This window comes from Bos javanicus, chromosome 10 (assembly GCF_032452875.1).
Source record: "Bos javanicus breed banteng chromosome 10, ARS-OSU_banteng_1.0, whole genome shotgun sequence".
In the NCBI taxonomy this organism is placed as follows: Eukaryota; Metazoa; Chordata; class Mammalia; order Artiodactyla; family Bovidae; genus Bos; species Bos javanicus.
In genome coordinates this window covers 15865629-15889880 of record NC_083877.1, presented here as the reverse complement: position 1 = coordinate 15889880, position 24252 = coordinate 15865629, and the positions used below count along the sequence as shown (strand labels likewise).

At 47.2% G+C, this 24252-nt stretch overlaps 1 protein-coding gene across 2 annotated transcripts in view; it reads right to left on the bottom strand.

The window, feature by feature from the left end:
* Positions 1-1626: 1626 nt before the first annotated feature.
* Positions 1627-24252, bottom strand: part of NOX5 (NADPH oxidase 5) — a 46176-nt gene continuing 23550 nt past the window's right edge. Inside the window, exons 10-17 of one of the 2 annotated variants that reach the window (XM_061430197.1) lie at positions 22803-22945; positions 20177-20374; positions 18261-18305; positions 17722-17846; positions 17349-17433; positions 16447-16546; positions 8114-8280; positions 1627-7160 (exon numbers count right to left, since the gene is read on the bottom strand). In XM_061430197.1, coding sequence (XP_061286181.1) covers positions 7029-7160; positions 8114-8280; positions 16447-16546; positions 17349-17433; positions 17722-17846; positions 18261-18305; positions 20177-20374; positions 22803-22945 — 995 coding nt within the window. In that variant the 3' untranslated portion in view covers positions 1627-7028. The remainder of the gene's footprint in view (positions 7161-8113; positions 8281-16446; positions 16547-17348; positions 17434-17721; positions 17847-18260; positions 18306-20176; positions 20375-22802; positions 22946-24252) is intronic. The other variant, XM_061430196.1, reaches the window with a different exon arrangement.

Below are 24252 nucleotides of genomic sequence, written 5' to 3'. Positions count from 1 at the left end.
ACAGATGAGCTGATAAAATGTTCTGAGATCTCAATCTGAAGGTGGGGAAGCATGCTCCAAATGTCAGGCACCGCAGAAGCAAAGGCGTGAAGGTGTGAAATGGCACAGTGTTCCGGGCAACGCTGAGTTCTACAGCATTTTTAGAGTATGAAGGTGAAATGGATGTTGGCCAGACACAGGAGAAGGGCCAATGATGATACTGCCTGCAGAACTGAATCAAGTGCTCGCACAGGAAGGCCTGTGTGCCAGTCTTGGGAGTCTGATGACTGTGACAGGACAGTTATCCAGCAGGAAGGGGTCTGATCAGATCTGCAACAGTGTGGAGGACGGATCAGACGGGAGAGGCTGGAGAAAGGAGGACCAACCAGGAGACAGATGTGATAGTCCAGGCAACAGTCTATGGAAGGACTGAACCAAGGCAGGACCGGCACAGAAGGGAATGGATGTGAGAAACACGTTGGCAGGCTTGGTGGCTGGCTGAGGGATGAAGATGAGGAGACAGAGGAGTCAAGGGTACCTTGCTGATGCCACCAGCTGAAACAGGGATCACAGCGCAGAAGCCTTCACAAACCACTGCCAAGCACCTGCTAGATGGCAGTGCTATTCCAGACATAGAGACAGAGACGGATGATTCATTTCCCGTGGATGTACTTCTCTATTCTTTAAAGACAAGCTTAATCTGTATACACATATGTCCAAACAAGTTTGGGAGAACCTTAGAAATTTTTTCTTTTACCAAAAAAAAATAATACACCCATTCCCTCCCTCACTTCCTCCTGCAGCCCCCCCCCCCCCCAACACACTGAAACCCACTCCCTGATTTATTTTGTTTTCTCCAGGAGGCAACAGTCATGCAACTGGGGTGATGCCCGGTGGTGTAGGATTAGGGCAGCTAATTTGGGGCCACTGTCACAGAACTAATGTTGGGAGGTGGGAAGCTTCCTTGAGAGTGGTCTTTCTCCAGCCATCTCTGCCTTTCTGCTGGAGTCTTCTTCCCCCCTGGGATGGATTTCCCTGTAAAATAAATGTCTTGTCTGAATTAATCTTATTTTTAAAAGGAGAGAGTCATCGTGTTGTAAAGACAGATCATAAAAAGATGCATCAATCTGTCAGGAAGGCTGGTTAATGTGAGTATTTGTTTAGCAGAGTCAGTGCCCCCGAGGCAGTCTTTCTGGACCAGCCCTGGGCCTGGAAGGGCCTTTAATTTGAATACTTAGAGCACATTTGGCTGGCAGCTTTGCATTCTGAATCTGGGCACTGGCGCAGCCTTGCTCTGTAGAAGAGGTGGAAGGGGCCCATTCCCAGGGCCAGCAGTGCCCCAAACACTCCCATTGGAGAACTAATCAATAGGAGGGGTCTTTAGAAGACACCTCAGATGCTCTCTCCATTCTGCGTTATTCTTTTCGGGCTTCTTTTATTCCTATCAGGCTTCCCTGCTGCCTCAGCTGGTAAAGAATCTGCCTGCAATGCAGGAGACCTGGGTTTGATCCCTGGGTTGGGAAGATCCCCTGGAGAAGGGAAAAGCTACCCACTCCAGTATTCTGGCCTGGAGAATGCCATGGATTATTATATAGTCCATGGGGTTGCAAAGAGTCAGACACAATTAAGTGACTTTCACTTCAGACACTCTCTCCATTCTGCTTTATTCTTTTAAAAAGGACGCAGATAAAAACCGAGTAATATATGAAGTGCATGGTATAAAAATTCTATGCCGTGCAACATTCCATGGGTGATACAGAAATACAGGAAATAGAACAGAGAGGACGGCTCAAAGTGCTCCTTGACCTCCTTGCAGTTGACCACTGGGCGCTGTTAGGGTGCACCCTTCTTACCCTCTTCCAGCACGTTTCCATTTACCTGCATGATACACAGACACTGCTTGTTTTTTGTTAGATGGAAGGGAAACACATCAAAACATGGCATTTGAATTTTTAATTAACCTTCTATTTTGGATTTTTTTTAATACAGCTATAAAACTAATACATGTTTGTCATAAAAATGTCAAAATTGATAGAGGGGTAGAAAATAAAATGGTTAAAAAAAAAAACAAAAACCAACACCGTCCTTCCCACTCACTCAGAGCAGATAAAACACATCTCTGTGTAATTTTTGTAAAGACCATGCATGTACAAGCGTTTAAATGCGCACATCGTTCATCTGTTCATTGAGGGAGGGAGGGCTCCGAGAGGTCGCAGGGCAGATTAAGGTCACAGAGCAAATGCAGAGGCCGCCTCCTGGATTTCAGAGGGCAAAAGCCTTTCCACACCGCACGGCTCCCAGGAGTTTGCACGCAGCCGGTCTCAACTGGAGTGTCTAATCTCTCCAAGCTTCAGTACTTTAGCCACCTGATGCAAAGAGCTGACTCAATGGAAAAGACCCTGATGCTGGGAAAGATTGAAAGCAGAAGGAGAAGGGGAGGACAGAGGACGAGACGGTTGGATGGCATCACCGACTCAGTGGATATGAATTTGAGCCAGCTCGGGGAGATGCTGAAGGTCAGGGAAGCCTGATGTGCAGCAGTCCGTGGGGTCGCAGAGTTGGACACGACTGAGCGACTTAACAACCACCACCTCCACCTTGTCTGCAAGGCGGCGACACTCCTGAGCACCGCCGGCTCTCAGTGTATTAACAGACGGCACGTGCTGGGGCTGTCAGAGGGTTTGTGGCTCTGATGCTGCTGTCCCCTCCAGAGCTGGCGTCACAGCAGAGCAGCGTCGTGGAGCCTGACAAAGCGATTCGTTCAGTGGGCCTGTGTTCTCGCTTTTGTTCCCCAGATTACCGTGACAGTTACAAGCGGAGGACGCTTCCCGAGGAGGATTCTGTTTAAGAAGCCCCTCCCCTGGGGGGGAGCTATAACCGCGTGAGGCCCTTCCCGTCTACAGGAGGCCCTGGGGCCACAGGCCTGACCGCTGGAAGCTCCCATCTTGATGGAGTGGGCGGTACACACCCTAATAACCCGCCCTGATCTTGCGCTCACCTGCAGTCCCTTTCTGTTCACCTAGAGGACTGCCAACACCTGGGTGAAAGGAGAAAAGTCAGCCAGTCGCGGGATGTGCTTGTTTCTGGTTAATGGCAGGTTAGCCCCCATCTGAGCATCTAGGAAACATCCAGATGGACAGCCCGGCTAATCTGTACGCCCACATATTGGATCCACATCACCCATGATGATGTGAGGTGGCAGAGCCTGGGCCAATGAACTCCCCCCACCCTCCAGCCCACCGCCCCAGACCTGCTCTGACCTTGCAGCTAGAAAAGAGGGAAGCCCAGAACTTGTACACTGGGTGCAGGGTTGGGAGGGGCGGGGGTGGGTGTGTGTGTGTGTGTGTGTGTGTGTGTGTAGCAAAGGGTGGGGAGGTGGAGGGCTGTGTGTGTGCGTGTGTGTGTGTGTGTGTGTGTAGCAAAGGGTGGGGAGGTGGAGGGCTGTGTGTGTGTGGGGGGGGGTGTGGTGTGGTGTGGGTGTGTAGCAGAGGGTGGGGAGGTGGAGGGCTGTGTGTGCATTTGTGTATAGGGGGAAGAGGCTGGTAGCTAGAGAAACTGATTTTTTTTCTTTGCCGTGCCTCACGACATGAGGAAGTTCCCGACCAGGGATGGAACCCGTGCACCCTGTGAAGGTGCTTAAGACTCTGAAGCAGAGTCTTAACCACTGGACCACCACTAAGTCCCAAGAAACTCTAATCTTGAAAATGAAGTTTTTTGACTTCATGGTTCTGCCTGAGTCTCGGCGTGGAGCTGTTGCCTCCAGCAGAGAGCTTTGGGGTGGGGCTTTCTTCCCTGGCTCTTTCAGATTCACTACCATTCAGAAACCAGTCTCCCTCCCAGCAAAACAAACCCTCTTGAGATCGCTGGTTCCGCAGTGCCCTCCAGTGGGTAACTAGAATATGTCTGGAGAGAAAGCCTTGGACACACACGGTCACAAGTCACTCCCGTGGATCCTTCAAGGATTTTAGAATCTAGGTGCAAGATTCTCCATATGCTCCAAATGCCCTTTGGAAGATAAAATTCTATATGAAGAGTTGGCTGTTTGTATACAGTGGCAGATCAGTGGAAATCTGTAATGAGAGAGCAAGGGACTGCGGACTGGGGGACCAGTGTTTCAGGGTAGTATGAATAGTTGTATTGGGCAAGCTGTGAGATAATGGTGACTGTGTGTGAGTGTGTGTGTGTGTGTGTGTGAAGTCCTATTAGCACACACTAGAATGCTCTGCCAACTCTTGCCACATGACTGCTATATTCTCTTTACCAGCCCCCCATCCGGACACCCTCCTAGCTTAACATCTACACTTCACTGAGCGACAGTTGCTTTTTTCCCCAAGCTTTCCCAAGTCTGACGACAAGGCGAAAACACAGACTCAACAGGAGGAAATGGGCTCCAAGAGCGTGACCCCAGGCTGTTAAGTTAACTGTTCTTGGTCTAAGTTCCTCCGTGGGAGTTAGATGTCTATCCCAGGCTTGTTGGAAATTAAACACAATCGTGCACAGAGGCTCCAACACAGGCCTCTCAGATATGCTGACGCCCACCCCCAGGAGAGGCCCTGTGAACCCAGTGCCCCTCCTTCCTGCCCTCCGTGCGGCTCGCGTGGCTGCCTCCTCTGCCTCCGGGCTGGCAGCTGGGCCCCACTCCCCCTCTTGCAGTCTTCCTCCTGCTCCTCCTGCATCTGGAATGCGACGTCCTGTGTCCCATCTTTTCTCTGTCCCAGTCCTCATGCTGTGCTCTGCCCTCTGCCCCAAGCTGCACTTCAACATCCTTATCCACCAATCCTGTGTTCTTGCTGCTGCTTTTTTTTTTTTTTAAATATTTGGTTGTGCTGGGTTTTAGTGGTGGCATGTGGGATCTTTAGTAGTGGCATGTGGGATATCTTAGTTGCAGAATGGGAACTTTTCATGTGGCATGCGGGATTTCGTTCCCTGGCCAGGGATCAAACCTGGACCCCCAGCACTGGGAGTACAGAGTCTTAGCCACTGGGCCACCAGGGAAGTCCCCTTTTGCTGCTGCTATTTGAAAAGAACTTCTCTCACCGATGTCATTTCAGTGTCACCCACAAGATGACTCCAAGTGTCCTCGGAACTCCCCTCACCTGCTGTGTCCCAGGTTCCTCTCTGACACCCAGCCTTTATCAGAGGTGTCACCATCATGGCTGTCACCTTTACCCGTTCTGTGCCCAGCACTTCTAACCCACAGAAAAGAAAGGTATATCCTACAATCCCATTGGAAAGTGCCTGATTCCAACCCCCTGAAAGCCGCTTTGGGGAGGAGAGTTTAGACTGTCACAAAAGAGATGGGACCCAGCAAGACCAGCTGCAAGGTGGAGGACAGGCAGCAGCTGTGAAGTCCCCAGAGGCTCGCAGTGTGGGGCAGAGAGAAAACACACAGCTCAGATCTGAGGGGTGAGGCCAGCCCTTCTGCCCCTGCCTACCACCCAGGACATCTCCTCCCCAGAGTCTCCCAGGGAGCTTCTGTATTTGCTGTCCTTGCCATTGACTCCTGTCTGGACAGTGACAGATGCAAAAAGAGGCTCCAACACAGACATAAAGGGAGCTATGAAGTAGAGAATGGGCTTCCCTGATAGCTCAGTTGGTAAAGAATCTGCCTGCAATGCAGGAGACTCTGGTTCGATTTCTGGGTGGGGAAGATCCCCTTGAGAAGGAACAGGCTGCCCACTCCAGTATTCTTGGGCTTCCCTTGTGGCTCAGCTGGTAAAGAATCCGCCTGCAATGTGGTAGACCCGGGTTCCATCCCTGGGTTGGGAAGATCCCTTGGAGAAGGGAAAGGCTACCCACTCCAGTATTCTGGCCTGGAGAATTCCATGGACTGCATAGTCTATGGGGTCACAAAGAGTTGGACATGACTGAGCGACTTTCACTTTCATGAAGTAGAGAGAAGATGCAGAGACTCAGATGCTGGAGCAATAAAGAGCCACCCAGGGACAGAGGATGAACATCCTGAGCACTACTGGTGACGTCTCATTTCACCCCCAGCAACTGTGATCAGGGAGGCGGGGCATCAGGCCCATCCTTCAGATGAAGAAACAAGCTTGAGGAGGTTTCCAGGGCCACACCACTGGGGCACAGTGGAACTGAGCTACAAGTCACAACCTGCCAGATTCCCAGGCACAGACTTCTCTGTGACCCCCATGGAGAGACACACACGGAGACTCTGTCTCCATCCCACTCCTCTAATGACTCAGTGTGTGGAGAGAAGGGAAAAGCATCATGCCGAGCAAGGAAGGGACACACACAGGGGAGAGACACAAGGAGACAGGCAGAGAGAAGAAAAGGACACAGATATAAAGAGAGATGGGAAGACAAGGGAAAATTAGCTGTTCATCTCTCCCTATGGACATGGATTCTGGATAAAACACACATTCCAGGTCTCAACCCCAGATCTGCAGAATCAGAATTTCTGGGCATGGGTCCCAGGAATCTACCTTTAAAGAAAGTTCCTCTGAGTAGCAAGGTGTGCTTTGAAATACATCAGCAAAACAGGATAGCCTGATGGATGAACAGAGGGAGGGGGAGATGAAAAATATGCAGTAAGCCAAACACAGCAAAATGTTAACTGAGGAATCTAGAAAGTGGGTAACACTGTTCCCTGTACAAGTCTTTAAATTTTCTGTATGCTTGAAAATTTTCATAATAACATGCTGTGTATGTGTAAGTTCCATAATGACCCTGATGATCAGGTGGATCTGGGACCACTGTAGGAGGAGGGAAGGTGTCCTCAGAGGACTTCTGGAGGAGGGGTTGCCCTGGGAAGGCCCCCTGTGCCCCCCAATGATGTCACCTCCACCCCTCTACCCCCCGGCCAAGTCTGCCCAGCCTCACAGCAATTCCCAAACTCACAGTAGCACCCCACAAGGCCCCGCCCTCTCCCTGGGTTCTCAAGGAAGTCCATCTGCCTCCTAGGGCCTCCTGTTCTGCACGTGAAGCTGGATTCACTGGATCCTCTGAGGCTGGTCCCTGCAAGGCTCTAGCAGCAGTCTGATCAGGCTGGCGGGCAGTGGGTTTGGGCAGAGCTGGGAGAGGCAGGGCTAGAAGTTCTCTTGGAAAAACTTGAAGCTGAACTGCTCACAGTGGCCCTTGAGGATCTTGGCCAGAGCCGGGGAGCCACAGAAGAAGACCTGCACCTTGCCTTTCTTCTCAGCGGCCACCTTCTGGAACACCTAGAGTCCACAGAATTAGGGAAGAGCACAGGGAGAAGAGGGGGACTTCAGACCCGCCCAGTGGCTCACCTAGTGGGGCTGAGGGCATAATGGGCCAGGGTGGCTGTCCTCCCCATGAGGAGCTCCAGGGCACAGCTGCTTGGCTTCGGCCATTAGTTTAGAGGCTATATGCTCAATGTATAACCTGACCCAGATCCCAGGGAGAGCTGGACCAGAAGCAGATAAGACCCAGGCCCTCCACTCAAGGAGCTGCATCCATGGGGGAGACGTACTAACCAGCTGCAGTGCTGGGGGGTGATGACAGAGCCCAGCAGGCACACTGAGCTCCAACGTCCCAACTTCACGCCAGCTCACAGGCCTGCATCAACATGCCTCTGTCCTGAAGTCCCCCAGGGAGGACCATTTTCCACCCCAAGTTCTGCTTAAGAATTGCCTTGCCTAAAGTTTTCTTGGTGTTCAAGGCCTGCTGGCATCCCCTTCCTCACCAGCTCTTACCATCTAAACATGGATCACCTACAGCAGTTTGAACAGCAATACCTTCTGGTCATTTCAGGCAAACACTACACCCCAAATGGTAAGTGCTCAGGGAGGAAAAATAATAATAATAAAACCAATCTGAGGAATAAAATAGAACGACTGGGATAAGGCCTGATATCTCCCCAGAACTCTGTCCACTGGGGCCTTTGGAGTCTGGTCTGCAGGGTGTTTGCAGGCTGGGAGGGGCCTTGGGAGTCCTAAGGACTAACTTCCTCTGTGATCAGATGGGGAAACAGAGGCTAGTGGTGGAATAAAGTGAGGCAGTGATGGAGCCAGAATGTAGGTACCCTGCCTCCCATTCCAGCCCTGAGACCCTAGCTGGACTCTGGCTGCTTGGCCCAAATCTCCCTAGCCAGTGCCTTAGGCTCTCAGCCCCACTAGTCCCCGCAGGCTTCAGGACTCCAGGCAGCCTTTACCTTGTTCCAATCAGGCCGCCCAGGCTGGGTGCGTGTCTGGAGGCCCGTGATGGAGTCCTTCTTCTCCTTCTTGGCCAGGAGGTCGAGGGCCATCTGCAGACCAATGGCCTTTATGTCGTTCTTGCTCAGCGCAGAGGTCATGTACATGTGCAGCTCCAGAAAACGGCCTACATGGTGGGAGGAGAGGGCAGGGCTGAGGGGCCAGCACCTGTGATGGGGACAGGGCAGGACACCAGCCACTCTGCCCAGGGCTTGGAGGGGGACTCATACAAATACCATCAGCTAACATGTTTACCCATTATCTCCATCTGACCAACACCATAGAAGGGAAAGCCACCTTGGGCTGCTTGAGCTGGGCAGGCCCTATGCACGGCATACACGAGTTACCTTATAGCCACTGTCCAATGTAAGCCTTACAGCCACCCCAGGAGTTAGACCTCATATTTGAGTGTGTGCGTGCATACTAAGTCACTTTAGTCGTGTCCAACTCTTTACAACCCTATGGACTGTAGCCTGTCAGGCTCCTCTGTCCATGGGATTCTCCAGGCAAGCATACTGGAGTGGGTTGCCATTCCCTTCTCCAGGGGATCTTCCCAACCCAGGGATTGAACCTACGTCTCCTGCATTGCAGGCAGATTCTTTACCATCTGAACCACCAGGGAGTAGATCAGAGAGCAAATGCTATTGATATTACAGGGAAGGCTGGAGCAGACAGAACTGCTTCCTGGGCTGGTGGGGATTGGGTGACGTCTTGGCAGACAGGTGAGACTCAGAGGGGAGATGAAAGGAAGGTACACTCAGAACGGAGCAGCAGGAGCCAAGGGCAGGAGACTGGTGTTTGTGGGTCACGATGTGACTGTCAGGCTGGAACAGAGCATCCTTGAGTGGGGGTGACAGGGGATAGGACTGAATACACACTGAGGCCAGAATGTGAAGGATCTGGAATGCCCTGCTACGGAAGGAGGGCAGGGAGAGGGTACTGGAGCAGGGCATGATTAGATGAAAAGAGCATTTTGGGGAGGGGATTCAGAGGACTGAAGGGACAGGGCAGAGCCTGGCATCAGGGAGACCCATTAGGCGTGAGTGTCCACAGCTCTATGTCTGCAATGGAACAGCTTTGTGAGATGTTGATCCCGCCAGCTTTAGGGATTGGTGCATCCAGGGGGCATCTCCTTACTCAAGCAGTTTGCTCTGTGATCCCAGATGTGGCAAACAAATGTAATCACTTTCCCTGTGTGCCAGGATGGGGAGAAGACTGCTGAGCGCCACCCCACACCCCTGCCTTTCCCTCAAGGATTCAGGCCATCCCAGCTTGTTCTCTAGTGTTTTATTAGCCCACTTTTCCTTTGGCTTGAAATCTCAGCCACTGTTAAAATGCAAATGGCCCTATAAACATATGGACAACAAGGGAGGAAGGAGGATGGGATGAACTGGGAGATTGGGATTGACATATATATGTGTACTTGTGATAAGCTGCTTCAGTCGTATCTGACTCAGCGCAACCCCCATGGACTGTAGCCCATGAGGTTCCTCTGTCCATGGGATTCTTCAGGTGAGAATACTGGAGTGGGTGACCATTCCCTTCTCCAGGGAATCTTCCTGACCCAGAGATCGAACTGTGTCTCTTATGTCTCCTGCATTGGCAGGTAGGTTCTTTACCACTAGGGCCTCCTGGGAAGCTCTCTGACATATATCCACTACTACATATAAAATAGATAACTGATGAGAACCTACTGTGCAGCTCAGGGAGCTCTACTCAGTGCTCTGTGGTGACCTAAATGGGAAAGAAATCCAAAAATGATGGGAAATATGTACACATATAGCTGACTTACTTTGCTGTACAGTAGAAACTAACAATATTATAAAGCAACTATACTCCAATAAAAAAATTTTTTTAATGCAAATGACCCTAAGAGGGACACCACATTTTATTTCACACATCACTGAACTTGAGCAGAGCTGGCGGCACAGGAGGGAAAGAGATGCACCATAAGGGATGCCCACCCGAAAGAACCCTGGCCCTTCTTCTCTCTCCTGCAGTCACTACCTGCCTCATGGGGGTGAAAAAGGAGATGACGAGACACCAGGGTGGGAGGGAGGCGGAGGTGCTGTGGAGGTCTTCACTCTCTCCAAGACACTTGTGTTCAAGACAGTCCTCCCATTTCTGGGATGCTCCCTTAAGGAAATCATCCAAAGAAAGGGGGAAAAAAATCTATGAGCACATGCATATTAATTGCAGCTTTACTTGTGATAATAAAGAATTATGAATAAGCAAAATGTCCCATAGTAGGGGCGTGGTTGAAAATTTATGGCAAATCATTAACTGTACTATTCATTAGATAAGTCATTAAATACTACTAGTACTGATACTATTACTACTATTAAAGTTATGGGACAATTACTACTACTATTATTACTTCTAAAATTAAATTTATTGAGCAGTTACTACTACTGCTACTACTACTCTTAGTACTATTTCTGCTACCGCTAACTTTACTGAGCAGGTATTAAGTTCCAGATCCTGTTCTAGGTGCTATACAGATGCTCTCTCATCCAATCCTCATGACAATCCTATGAGGTAGGTACTTAGTATCCATATTTTTCAGATCAGGAAGTGGAGGCAAAACAGGGTGCTCAAGGTTCTAGAGTGATTTTGGGTTAGAGTAGAAGATTCAAGTCAAACAAAATGACTGGAGCTTAAGCTATAGACATTAAAAATTATGAGCCACAGATTCTTTAACTCAAGCCTTGGTATATAATTAAAGTTGAAATCAGAGGCCATGTGTTTCAGCTGCAATTAATGAGAAACCTTGGAAGAAATTCGAGGTAGCAAAGCTGTTGACTCAAGTGACTTTGCGAATGCAAAGCAGTGGGTTCACTGTTACCCTTTGCTTACATAGATTAGGAAGAAGCAAATAGTAAATATTTGTATACCAGCAACCAGAAAATTTAAATTAAATCTAAACTTCCCCTGAGGCTATCATCATAAAAGCAAGTTTCTTATGAATTAAAATACTTAGGCATTTGGAACAAAGTCAGTGCTATATAAATATTTGCTTTAATTATTATTTACAAGAAAGGGCAAGAAGCTTTACTGCAACATCTAGGGTTTAATTGTCATCTTCCAAAGACTGTTGACTTGTGCTTTAAGGCTTTGGATGTTTGTTATAGTAAACTACATGTGTTGCAATGTTTTTATAGAATACTCTGTTTGATTACTTGAGTTTATAAACTATGTTTATCATAGGAATTTGAATTTACTCATGGCAACCCTGTGATAATTAAACAGCCAAATAATATCTAGTTCCAGTGAACTCAACAGTATAAAAAAAAAAACCTCACCAATTCTCTTGAGGTTAGAAACATATCTAAAAATGTGCCTTCTTCTATAAGATTTTCCACAAGTAAAGCATAACAAAACAAAATAATGACTAACAGATTAAGTACAGTACAAAACCTCAGTATTCCACAAAAACGTCCCAAGAGGACTATTATGTATCCCAGAGAAACATGTTATCATACAGTGCTCAGTGAAAATGTACAGTTGCTGGGTGGAGAGGGGAGACTGTGGGGGCTGGAGGAGGACTGTAAACATTCCAATTTAACAAACATATAAAAGAAAGGACCATCCACAAAAGAATTTGTACATGCCAAGCTATATAATCTTTATCCTAGACCACTTTCTGAATTTTTGATTGCCACGTCATCAGGAAAAATATTGAGCACGCACCACAAATAAATATATATGTTCATCTCTACTTACAGATTACATCTATTAAAAATCAATATTGGAGGGAGTTCCCTGGTGGTCCAGTGGTTAAAAACCTGCCTTCTAGTACAGAGGATGTGGTTTTGATCCCTGGTCAGGGAACTAAGATACTACATTCTGTGGGGCGACTAAGCCCGCACTCGTGTTTACTGAGCCCATGCACTCTAGAGCCCCGGCTCTACAACAAGCAAAGCCTACCTACCATAACTAGAGAAAAGACCCCACACACATCTAAGACCCAGTGCAGTCAAATACTAATAAAATAAAATATTTTTTTAAAAACCATATTTGAGTAAAAAGAATCATAACACTCTCTCTCCTTGAACAACCAGAAATATGAGCAAGATATATAAAACAATGGTTTCCAGACACTGATCAACAAGTTGTGCAGAACTGTCTTTGCTGAGAGAGGAAATAATGAAGTATGCCTTACGACCGACTGGTGTCAGCCTCACTGAGTTGAGGAGACAGATATTGGAGTTCAGAGAGGCCAAGACAGCTAGAACCCGCCAGGCGCAAAACTAGAATAAAGGCGCACGCAGACAAACAGAGAGAGAGAAGGAAGAAGAGAAAGAGGAAGGGAGGACAGGGACTCACCGTTCTAGAGAGCTGCATCAAGTTCCCCTCAGTCTTCGGCAGAGTGTTAGTCTATATACACGTGAAAGAAAACTACCAGGAAACAGGAGGCGCCACAGTGCCTGGAGCTCAAACAGAGCTGGGAATATTCTGCATTCCACCATCAGGGATGCAGAGAGCTTGTAATATCCAAGGCAGTAGAATGAGTCCTCAGAGGTGTAGCATCTTAGCTCTGGGGCTGAATTAGACCCACAGTAAAGGCTGCTCTGGAGTCACCCTGCTGCTGCTGCTGCTGCTAAGTTGCTTCAGTCGTGTCTGACTCTGTGCAATCCCATAGACGGCAGCCCATCAGGCTCCGCCGTCCCTGGGATTCTCTAGGCAAGAACACTGGAGTGGGTTGCCATTTCCTTCTCCAATGCATGAAAGTAAAAAGTGAAAGTGAAGTCGCTCAGTTATGTCTGACTCTTTGCAACCCCATGGACTGCAGCCTTCCAGGCTCCTCCATCCATGGGATTTTCCAGGCAAGAGTACTGGAGTGGGGTGCCATCACCTTCTCCGGGATTCACCCTAACAGAAGTTAAAAGCAAGGCTTGAAAGGATCCAAATCATCCTAAATAATGTAACTGTGCACCAGAACAAAGTACAGTACTATTTAAAGAAATACACAAAATCCAGAACAGGACAACATGTGATTCACAATGCGTGACATCCAGTAACAAATTATCAAGCATGCAAAAAAACAGAATGCAATTCATAACCAGGAGAAAATTAGTGATTAGAAACAGATCCAGAAATGTCAGAGATGATGATGGACTCAAAGATATTACAACATATATTATAAACAGGCTTGAGAATATAAAGACAAACAAAGAGCCATGATGAGGAGAGAAGTAGAAGACATAAAAGATACCCAAATACAAGTTTTGTGGAAGAAAAACACAACAACAGAAATGAAAAACACAATGGATAGGATTAATAGCTATTCTAGGTCTTTGGGTTTTTACATATTAATTTTAGAATCAGCTTCTCGATACCTACTTTGAAAAACCTGCTGGTACGTTAACTAGAATTGGAAAGATCTCAGGTGGCTCAGTGGTAAAGAATCTGCCTGCCAATGCAGGAGATGCCAGAGACATCCAGTTCAATCCCTGGGTCAGGAAGATCCCCTGGAGCAGGAAATGGCAACCCACTCAAGTATCCTTGCCTGGAAAATCCCATGGACAGAGGAGCCTGGAGGGCTACAGTCCATGGGGTCATAAAGCGTGAGATAGGACTGAGCACCGCACTGTACTGTACTATACTGCAGAGGAAAAGATGTACTTGAAACCATAGCAATAAAAACTATCTAAAATGTGGCATAGGTTGAGGGGAAAAAACCAACAACCAGATTCCCAATAGCCTGTGAGATATCAGTATAACACCTGTGTAATTGAAGTGACAGGAAGGGGCAGGGGAGACAGAAAAAAATATGCAAAGAAAGAATGGCTGAAATTTATCCACATTTGATGAAAACTCTAAGTCCATATGGCCGAGAAGTTCAATAAACTCCAAGTACAAGAGATACATATAAAAAAAATTTCTCCAAAATGTTTTATAGTTTTTAGTGTTCAGATCTTGCTCATATTTTGCTAAGTTTATCCTTAAGCATTTCATGCTTTTAATATTTTAAAGATTTTCAAATACTAATTATTTGTTTTTGGAAAAGATCCTGATGCTGGGAAAGATTGAAGGAAGGAGAAGGGGATGACAGAGGATGAGATGGTTGGATGGTATCATGGACTCAATGGACATGAGTTTGAGCAAACTCCAGGAGATGGTGAAGGACCGGGAAGCGTGGCATGCAGCAGTCCATGGGGTCACAGAGCTGAACACGACTGAGCGACTGAACAACAACAACAAATAAAAATAGAATTGACTTTCGCATGTTGACCTTATATCCTGGACCTTGTTGAATTCATTATAAAACTAATTTAAATAAAGAGCTAAAACTATAAAAACTCCTGGGAGAAAACGTAAAAGAAAATACTTGTGACCTCACGTAAGGCAAAGATTTTAGATAAGACATAAAAAGCATGAATTCTATGAGAAAAAAAATCTGATAAATTGGACATCATTAAAATTTCAAAATTTTGTTCTTCAAAAGACAGTTTAAGAAAATGAAAAGACAAACCACAGACTGGGACAATATATTTATAAAATGTACACCTGGTTATGGACCTGTTTCCAGAATATATGAATAACTCCCAGAGCTTAATAAAAAGAAGAAAAACATTGGATTTAAAAAGCAAACAAAATATTTGAACAGACACTTTATAAAGAAGGCATACACAGCAAGACCATGAAGATATCTTCCACATTATTAGTAATTAAGGAAATGCAAATTAAGAGTATATTGAAACTAAAATAAAAAATAAATAAAAAAAATTTTTTTAAGTATTTTGAACCTACAGGGGTGGGATGGGCAGGGAAGGGAGACCCAAGAAGGAGGAGATATATGTATATTTATGGCTCATTCACGTTGTGGTACAGCAGAAACCAACACAACATTGGAAAGCAATTAACCCTCCAATTTAAAAAAATTAAAAACAAAACAGACAAAAATGAGCATATTGAGATACCCCATACACCTACTAGATGAGCTAAAATTAAAAAGACTGCCAACAACAAATGAGGCTGCGGTTGATGAGGTTGTAGAGCAACTGGAACTCCATTACTGATGGAAATACAAAATGGTACAGCCACTTGGGAAAAACAATTTGATAGTTTCTTATAAAGTAAAACTGAGCACATTCCGTACTACCCAGCAATCCCAATTCTAAGTATCGACCCAAGAGAAATGGAAATCATATGTCCACACAAAGACTTTCATAGTCGAAAATGGCTAAAAAGTGGAAATAACTCTAATATCCACCAACAACTGAATGGAAAAACAGATTGTGGTATGTCCAGAAAATGGAACACTTCTCAGCAACAAAAAAGGTATTAACTACTTACTGAAAGATGCAACAGCATGGATAAATCTCAAAGGTTTTAAGTTAAGTGAAAAAAGTTAAAAAAGAATACATATATATTATATGATTCCAGTTATGAAATTCTAGAAAAGGCAGAACTATAGTGACTGAAAGCAGATCACTGGTTGCCAAGGGCTGTTAAGTGGAGAGAGGGTGTTGATGCAAAGTGAGACAAGGGAGCTTTGGGGGGTAAAAGAAATGGTCCATGTTTTGATGGTGCTCCCTAGGCCCCCTCATGTGACCACCGTGCTTCTAAGGTTATACAACTGGACACATTTGTCAAAGTGCCATTATATTTATTGGACACGTGAATTGATGAATCTTACTGTACATAAATTATCCCTCAAAACATTTCTTAAAGAAGTGTGAATAGGAATCATCTGAGAAGCGTGTTAAAATGTAACTTCTCTAGCCCTACTTCCAGAGAATCTGATTTGGAAGGTCTGGAATGAGGCCTGAGAATCTAACTTTTTAATAAGGGCTCATTTTGAACAAAAAGAAATGTCATTTAAAAAAAAAAAGAAATGGGTGGAAAGTGAAAGTCGCTCAGTTGTGTCCGACTCTTTGCAACCCTATGGACCATACAGCCCATGGAATTCTCCAGGCCAGAATACTGGAGTAGGTAGCCTTTCCCTTCTCCAGGGGATCTTCCCAACCTGTGGAATGAACCCAGGTCTCCTGCATTGCAGGCGGATTCTTTATCAGTTGAGCTACCAGGGAAACAGGCTATACATTTTTATAAAATGTGAATAAGAAAAAAATATCAGAAGGAAATCCTTCAAAATGCCTGGGTAGCTAGATGGGATTATGAATGGGTTTTTTTTCCACTTCTCTTAAGTTTCACAAATTATTATGTTTCATCGTGGGAAAAAAGCAGCTCCCTCTCCCCTACATTTCTGATAGAAAGAGAATGAACACTTTCTTTCAGAGACCCTCCCCCTCTCCCCCATTATCCTCCAGCCCCGCCCCTCTCCTACCCTCCTGCGTCTCCTCGGCCTGGTCCATCTCCAGTTTGGTCAGCAGGCTCACAAACCACTCGAAAGACTGCTGGTCTCGGTTAATCCAGATGAAGTCCACCTAGGGAGAAGGGCCCAGATCGGGGGTGGGGGTTTTACCTCATTCAGTCTTATCTGTGCTCCTCCTGTGACCACCCTGCTGTTAGCACAGCACACACTATCACTCCCGTTTAACTGGGGTAGTGGGAGGGGAGTGGGATGGGGGTGCAAACTGAGGCTCCCAGAGGTAAAGAATGAGGCTACAGAGCAGCACGGGACCAGAACTTGGGTTCTAAACTGCCAGGTCAGGATTTTCTCTAATGGTCTATTGCTCACAGCAAGCAGTGTTCTGAGCTCTTAAGCTTATTAAGCCAGAAGAACATTTTTTTTTTTTTTAAAGAAACTCTTTTAAGTGGCTTACACAGAATAATGAATTTTCTTTTTTTTTTAAATTATTTATTTTAGTTGGAGGCTAATAACTTTACAATATTGTAGTGGGTTTTGCCATACATTGATATGAATCAGCCATGGGTCTACATGTGTTTCTCATCCTGAACCCTCCTCCCACCTCCCTCACCATCCCATCACTCTGGGTCATCCCAGTGCACCAGCCCTGAGCATCCTGTCTCATGCATCAAACCTGGACTGGCGATCTGTGCAACATTTTCATTTTTAAAACCACCATCAGGTCACGGCTAGTGAGCATCATGGCTGTGACTGCATCCCGGCTGCCTGACTTTCAGGCTCTGTGTTCTTTAATGAGGTGCCTGCCTTCAGGGCCCAGAATGTCTCTCCAGAGGGAGAGACAAGCTGGGGGGAGGAACTGGCTCTGGTGTCTGGGAGACGCTCTGGAGTCCTGCCTGTGGGAGGCAGTGCTCACTCACCTTGTGGAGTTTCATGTCCTCGTCCTGACCACTCTCCATCCAGGAGTGCTGGCAATTGGGGCAAATGTGCTTTCTCTTCTGGTGTCTGAGGGCAGGTAAGAGGAGGGGATTTTGAGTTTGGGGTGAGTATGAGATTTCTCAGGACCCCAGAGAACAGTGCAGGGGACAGGGACAAAGGGTGGGGCGGCAGGGGGAGGGATGAGCCCATGAGGAGGGGGAGGGATGAGACCCCAGAAAAGAGAAGGAGGAGGAACAGAAGAGGAAAGAGGTGAAAGGGGAGATGGAGACAGGTGAAAGAAGGGAGCAGGGAGGAGTGGGCATCTCTCAGGATTCTGCCCCAGGATACAGGTAGGACCACAGCCTGCCCACCCACCTGTATAAGATGCTCTGCAGGATGGAGGCAAAGGGCGTGATGCCAATGCCTGCACCAATGAGCACAGCATGCTCGGAGGCAAAGATCCTGCGAGTGGGGGTCCCATAAGGGCCATCGATGTAGCACTGCATACAGGAGGGGTTAGAGGAAAGAGAGAGATGGGTGGGTGGGTGAGAAGTGGACCCCAACACGTCAGACCCCCTGTATATGTAGGCAGTTGTCTCCTGGGCTGGAACCCGGGAGTAAGTGGCTCCTGCTCAGAGCACTGTTCACACACTGCGCTCTGAGCTTGAGTCTGGGAGCACCCTAGAACTCCCACATGCAGATCTGGTGAGAGCAGGGTCCAACCAGCACAGCCGTGTGCCCTGTGAGCGTGGGCAGGGGTCTGATTCCCATTATCTGGGGACCTGGGAGTCAGGCTATGGGGACTGAAGAGCCTAGGAACTGAGCGCCCCAGCAAGCCCTCCCCGTGGGCAGAGGCTTTGCTTCCTCCGCTTGGGGCAGCGGTTTTGGTCACAGCCACCCCTTGAACCTCTCACCTTGATGTTACAGAACTGGTGGTTCTCAGAGGACATCTCGGAGACCTGCAGAGCACAGAGCAGAGAAAGTGGGTCTTTGGGAGTGGGTGGGCCAGTCATTTCTCAGAGGTTTACAGTCTTGCAGTCTGAGCAACCTTACAAAAAGGGGATTGCCTTTTCTACCCAAACCATTCCAAGGAGCATGGGGCATTTTTGAGGGAAAACATCAGTGATGTGCTGGTAAACTGACTCCTCAGAAGAAGAAAGAACCACCAGAAACAAAGTCCCGATTGTTAGTGTCGAGATTTCTGATGTAAACACTGCCATCATGGCTCCCACCAATGACTGGTTCTAATAACTGGCTCCCCCTCACCCACGTCATGCTCTAGAGCCCTTGAGCCCCAATTACTGAGCTGGCACGCTGGAACTACTGAGCCCGTAAGCCTAGAGCCCGTGCTCCGCAAACAACAGATGCCACTGCAACGAGAAGTCCTGGCAGCGCAAGTAGAGAAAGCCCAAGCAAAGCGATGAAGACCCAACAATAAAAAATAAATAATAACAGCAATAAAAAAAAAAAAAACAGGCTCTCAAAATTCCTGATAATTTAACAATCGCTCTTGTGGTCCAAAACAGGTCAGCTTCAGGTGTGACAGGAGAACACTCAGCCCAGCCTGCCTCGTGGGCTCAGCTACAACCGCTTGCTTTCATGTTTCTCGACACAACCCTGGCCTTGAACATGCTTTCCCTGTGCCTAGCGCACACCACACTGTCCTTTCTTCTAGCTGGCACATTCCTGCGCATCCCTCAGTGTGCACCTTGCTTAGAGGGGCCACCTTCCTAGAGTCTTTGCCCAGCGACTCTGGGCAGAAAAACCAGGTGCTGGCCTGGCTCACAGCTCACCCCTGCCCCGGGGACCCTGCTCTGGGCTCACTGATGGGGAGCCACCTGAGGGCAGGGAGCAGCCTCCTCTGTCTACTCTGCCTGACTCCTCCAGCCCTGAGCACAGGCAGACCAGAGTCCTTGAGGTTCATGTGCTTCCTTCCTGCAGATGAAGGAAACAGACCCGCAAAAGGGCTTCAGAGGCCTGTGATAGCTTCTCTCTGGTTAGGAGTGACCTTCACAACCATCCAGGCAAATCCCTCCTTTCACAGAAGAGAAGCTGAATCTGGGAGTGTGACAATGACTCGCTCAAGTCCCCACAGAGCTGGGCTGGAGCCTGGGTCTGTCTGCCCGTCCTGCGCTCACCACGTCACACCACGTCGCTCCTTTGTCCGGGGGCAACTGAATTTTGTGTCCTCCACAGTGCTGGCCTTGAGCTACTTGTGATGGTTATTTTAGGAGGCGCACTGTGAGAGGGCTACTCCTCTAACAGTTTAAAAAAAAACCCTTCTTATTGCAAGGAGAAGCCTTACATCATGGTTATTATATCCCCTTAACTTCTAACACTTACTATTCCCTCATCTTTTTTTTCCTTTAAACAAAGTGAGAAAGAAAGAAATGGAGAGCATGACAGAGACAGAGAAGGAACAAGCCGAAGAGAGCAGCTTCAGGCTCAAAGCCTCATTTAACAGGCAGAAACATCTGGCAAGAATTTAATACCATTGTTTTTGCTTTTAGACTTATCTTTTTTATGGCACATGATACTTATTTGCCATTAAACATGCTAATCTAAAGAGTCCTTTTAAAATACAGTTAAGCTGAAAGTAATGTTGGGATGTAAGGAGAAATATTCAGTGGGAAATACTGCCTATGGGAAGTAAGTATGGTAAAAGTGACACAGATGCCCGCCATACAGGTGAGAGGCTGCAGAAACGCCACGTGGCGTGGGGTCCTTCCTGACTGCGGCCCTCTATTCCAAGTTCCAAGGACCCACCCACCATTCCTGGGAGAAAAATCTTTGGCTCTGCAACCTCCAGCCCCAGCTTCTTCAGCCTTACCAGGGCCGGGTCCTCGGCTGCAGCTTCCCTCTGTGCCCGAGTCCGATCCTTTGTCCCCGTGTTCACCAGGCCTTCGTGTCCCTGCCACAGAGCTCCCTCCGGCCTGTAGGATATCAGCTCCACAATCACCTCCTTGTTGGAGGCTACTGCACCCTGTGCTGAGGCTCCGAAATCGATGGGCTGGGGCTGCAAGCCCTGCTTGGTTTCAAAAAACGAATATTGCTTTATTATTTAAATCACGTGTGTGTTAGTCGCTCAGTCGTGTCCGACTCTTTGCGACTCCACGGACTGTAGCCCACCAGGCTTCTCTGTCCGTGGAATTCTCCAGGCAAGAATACTGGAGTGGATTGCCATTCCCTTCTTCAGAGGAACTTCCCAACTCAGGAATCAAACCCTGGTCTCCTGCATGGCAGGCAGATTCTTTACTGTTTGAGCTACAAGGAAGTCTATTTAAATCATAAATCAATACAATTTTTTTTAAATTCAGAAACTACAGAATTTTAAAGGATAAAGTAACAAAGCACCCTGAATCAGAAAACAACTTCTCTAACCATTTTCTCTGTCCTTCCAGACTTACACACACACTTTCACATAAACAGAACATACTGCTTTGTAACTCGGCTTTTCCACTTACTACATCTTGGCTAGCTTTATGTGCTAATGCATATACATTTACATAATCTTTTTTAGGCAGCTTACTCTTCCATTAGAAGGGTGATTGGTAATTTTTTAAACTGCTTCCCTATTGTTGGGCATTTTGATTATACTCATTTTCTCATCACTGCTAACAACCATGGTGTATAAAACAGCTCTTTCCCTTTACTCTGACTTATTTTCTTCACGGCCTTTATCACCACGTGACACATTATGTGTCTATTGTGTATGTACTGTCCACCATCCATTCCGTACTGGAAGCAGTGACAATGGGTATTTTGCTTATTGATGAATCTCCAGCATTTAGAATAGTACTTGGAAAACAGTAGACCCTGTGCTCAATAAGTGAAAGTGAAAGTTGCTTAGTCGTGTGTGTGACTCTTTGCAACCCCATGGAGTCCACGGAATTCTCCAGGCCAGAATACTGGAGTGGGTAGCCTTTCCCTTCTCCAGGAGAACATCCCAATCCAGGGATCAAACTGAGGTCTCCTGCATTGTAGGTGGATTCTTCACCAGTTGAGCTACCAGGAAAGCCCTAAATATTTGCTAAGTGAATTGAAGGAATGAAGTGGTTAAGGAGCTTGCATACATGGCCAAATAGCTTTTTAGGATTAAACTCCTAAAAATGGTATTCCTAAGCCATTGGGTAGGAAGGCTTCCCTGGTAGCTCAGATGGTGAAGAATCTGCCTGCAATGCGGGAGACCCAGGTTCCATCCCCGGGTGGGGAAGATCCCCTGGCGAAGTGAATGTCTACCCACTCTAGTATTCTTGCCTGGAGAATTCCAAGGACAGAGGAGCCTGGTGGGCTACAGTCCATGGGGTCACAAAGAGTCAGACCCGATTGAGCGACCAACACTTTCACTTTTAAGCCACTGTGGATAGATATTTAAAATGCAGACACATATAGCCAGACTGTCCACCAGAGAGTCTGTGCCAATTTACTCTTTGGCAGTGGTACCTAAGACCCCAAGGAAACACAGCTTTTAGTATATCTACCCACCAATTCTCAGTGTTTCAGGACTCACCTGATTTTGAAAATCAGCTTCCTCCTTCAGGAGATTTCCCCTGATTAACAGGAAAGAACACCCTGTCTGTTTCTACCTACTTCTCCATTTCCCAAAGTTCTGCTCTTGGCGCTGTTCTAGAAGGGCCCTCTGGTCTAGCCAGGCAGGATTCCACGTGGTTTTCTTCTCTGGACTTTATATTCCACAAGAGCAAGGCAGGGCTGGGTGAGGCCTGAGGGAATCTCTCCCTTTGACCTTCAGCAGGGTTTCCACATATTAACCTGATTCCAGGCCTGGTGGCACAGCCTACTAGCGTTTAGGCACCCTCAGCCTTCTACATCGATTCCTGCTTCTTCAAGTGCTGCTCTGATCTCTCTGCATTCCTCCCAAACCTCCCAGAGCCTGTATTCAATGGCAGCTTGTCAATTGTATGGGTTTCATCAGGGCTCAAAACATAGTTAAACTCATGGTGGTGATGATGATGGTGGTGGTGGTAGTGCTGATGGGGATAATGCATGGTCCACCTGGACCATGCTGCCCAGTTCATGCAATACTTTACATGCATACATTCCACGGGTCCTTAAAACAATCATGTTAGAAAGGAGAGCGAACGACAGGAACCACCTCTATTTCATAGGTGAACAACTTGAGGCTAGTAAGGCTAAAAGGTGTGCCCAAGTCCATACAGTTAGAAAGTATTAGAGTAGAGAAGTAGAGATGGATTTTTCTCATCTCAATTTCCCCCTCTTTGCCTTGTCCCCTGCCTTCTAATGGAGCACACTGGACCAGGAAGGATCAGGTGTGGTCTGGCTTCAAGGAGGCTCTTGGACCACACATTCTGAATTGACCTACCTTCTGTGCAGTCCCAGCCAGTGTTCACAAGTGCTCAGGAGTTGCCAGCTAAGAAGGCAACCGGTCCCCATGGGTTTGTCACATGGTGGACCCTTTCTCCCCTTCAGTCACTTACCTGGGGCTTCCTCTGACTCCTCTTCATCTCCAACCTCCTCGAGAGCCTCTTGGAACCACAGAACACTGGCTCTGATTTCTTGAAGGACTCAAACAACCTGTTGGTCCACTGGCCCTGGGACCGGATGTGTAGCCAGATGGTGTCTGAGCAAGAGACAGGGCAGGAGGAAAAGGGGTCAGTGCTGGTCTCCGGCAGGGACAGGCCTGTCTCACTGGAGGGGCTGGGCATCAACCCCTTACACTCTCCTCTGAACGCCCTTCCTAAGGTCCAAACTAGCAGCCACAGCCATGAGACTGGGAGAGCTGGCCTCTCTGGTGCAGACCTTGCAGTCTTTCTCAGTTAAGTCAACCTAAGGGCTCAGTTTCCTCTGCCAAGGCAGGGGTCAGAGTGGCCCTGAGCACACTGGGGGCTCCAGAAGTGGGAGCCTTGCCTCCTCCATCAAGCCAGGGTCTCACCAAGGTTGGGGACCATCTCTCTCCCACATTCTACGAGATGCCTGTCAATGGTTCTGCACACATTAGGTGCTCAGTCAATAGTGGGGCCAATAGCTTTCACTGCCCTCAGTGTCTGGGATACAGGGGGTGTTTGCTTAGGTTCCCTGTTAAGTGGATGACTGGTAGAAGGGTGTTGAGGGGTACCAGAAAGAACACACATTAGAGCAAGGAGGCCCCTTAAGAGACTTCCTGGTCTGGAGTTCTCATCCTTTTTCTTTTATTTAAAATCATGAACTCTTCTGGCAGTCCTGTGAAGGCAAGGATAAACTCCTTCTTGGAATAAGGTTTTTAAATACTTTGAATAATATATATAGAAATTATAAATGAAACCATTTATAATGAGACAGTTACCAAAATAAATTTTTAAAAAATTTTTATTTTAAAATACATGTGCTTTTTTGTTAACACATGAAATAATGAGATGCAGCAGGAATTGCGTGGTCACTGGAGATGTGAATTAGCAATGAGCATGAATGACATGTCAAAGTATGGACAACAACCATAACACGATATGAAGAATCCATGGTTTTCATTTCAAAAAAGTCACAGGGGTTGGTAATGCTACTGTGATTTGTAACCTGCATTTAGAAGAAAATGCTAAAGCTCAGTCAGAGGTTAGTAAAAACAAAGGTGTCCCATTTTTTTTTTTTTTTTGCCCATCTGCATTCCTGAATGAGGTGAGGCATGCTCTCATAGGGCTTCCCTTGTGGCTCAGCTGGTAAAGAATCCGCCTGCAATGCTGGAGACCTGGGTTCTATCCCTGGATTGGGAAGATCTCCTGGAGAAGGGAAAGGCTACCCACTCCAGTATTCTGGCCTGGAGAATTTCATGGACTGTATAGTCCATGGGGTCTCAGAGAGTCAGACATGACTGAGGGGCTTTCACTTTCACACTCTCACAGCTTTGTGAGGAGGGGACTGAAAAAGTCAGGTCCTGGGACCACTGCTCCCAGGAGC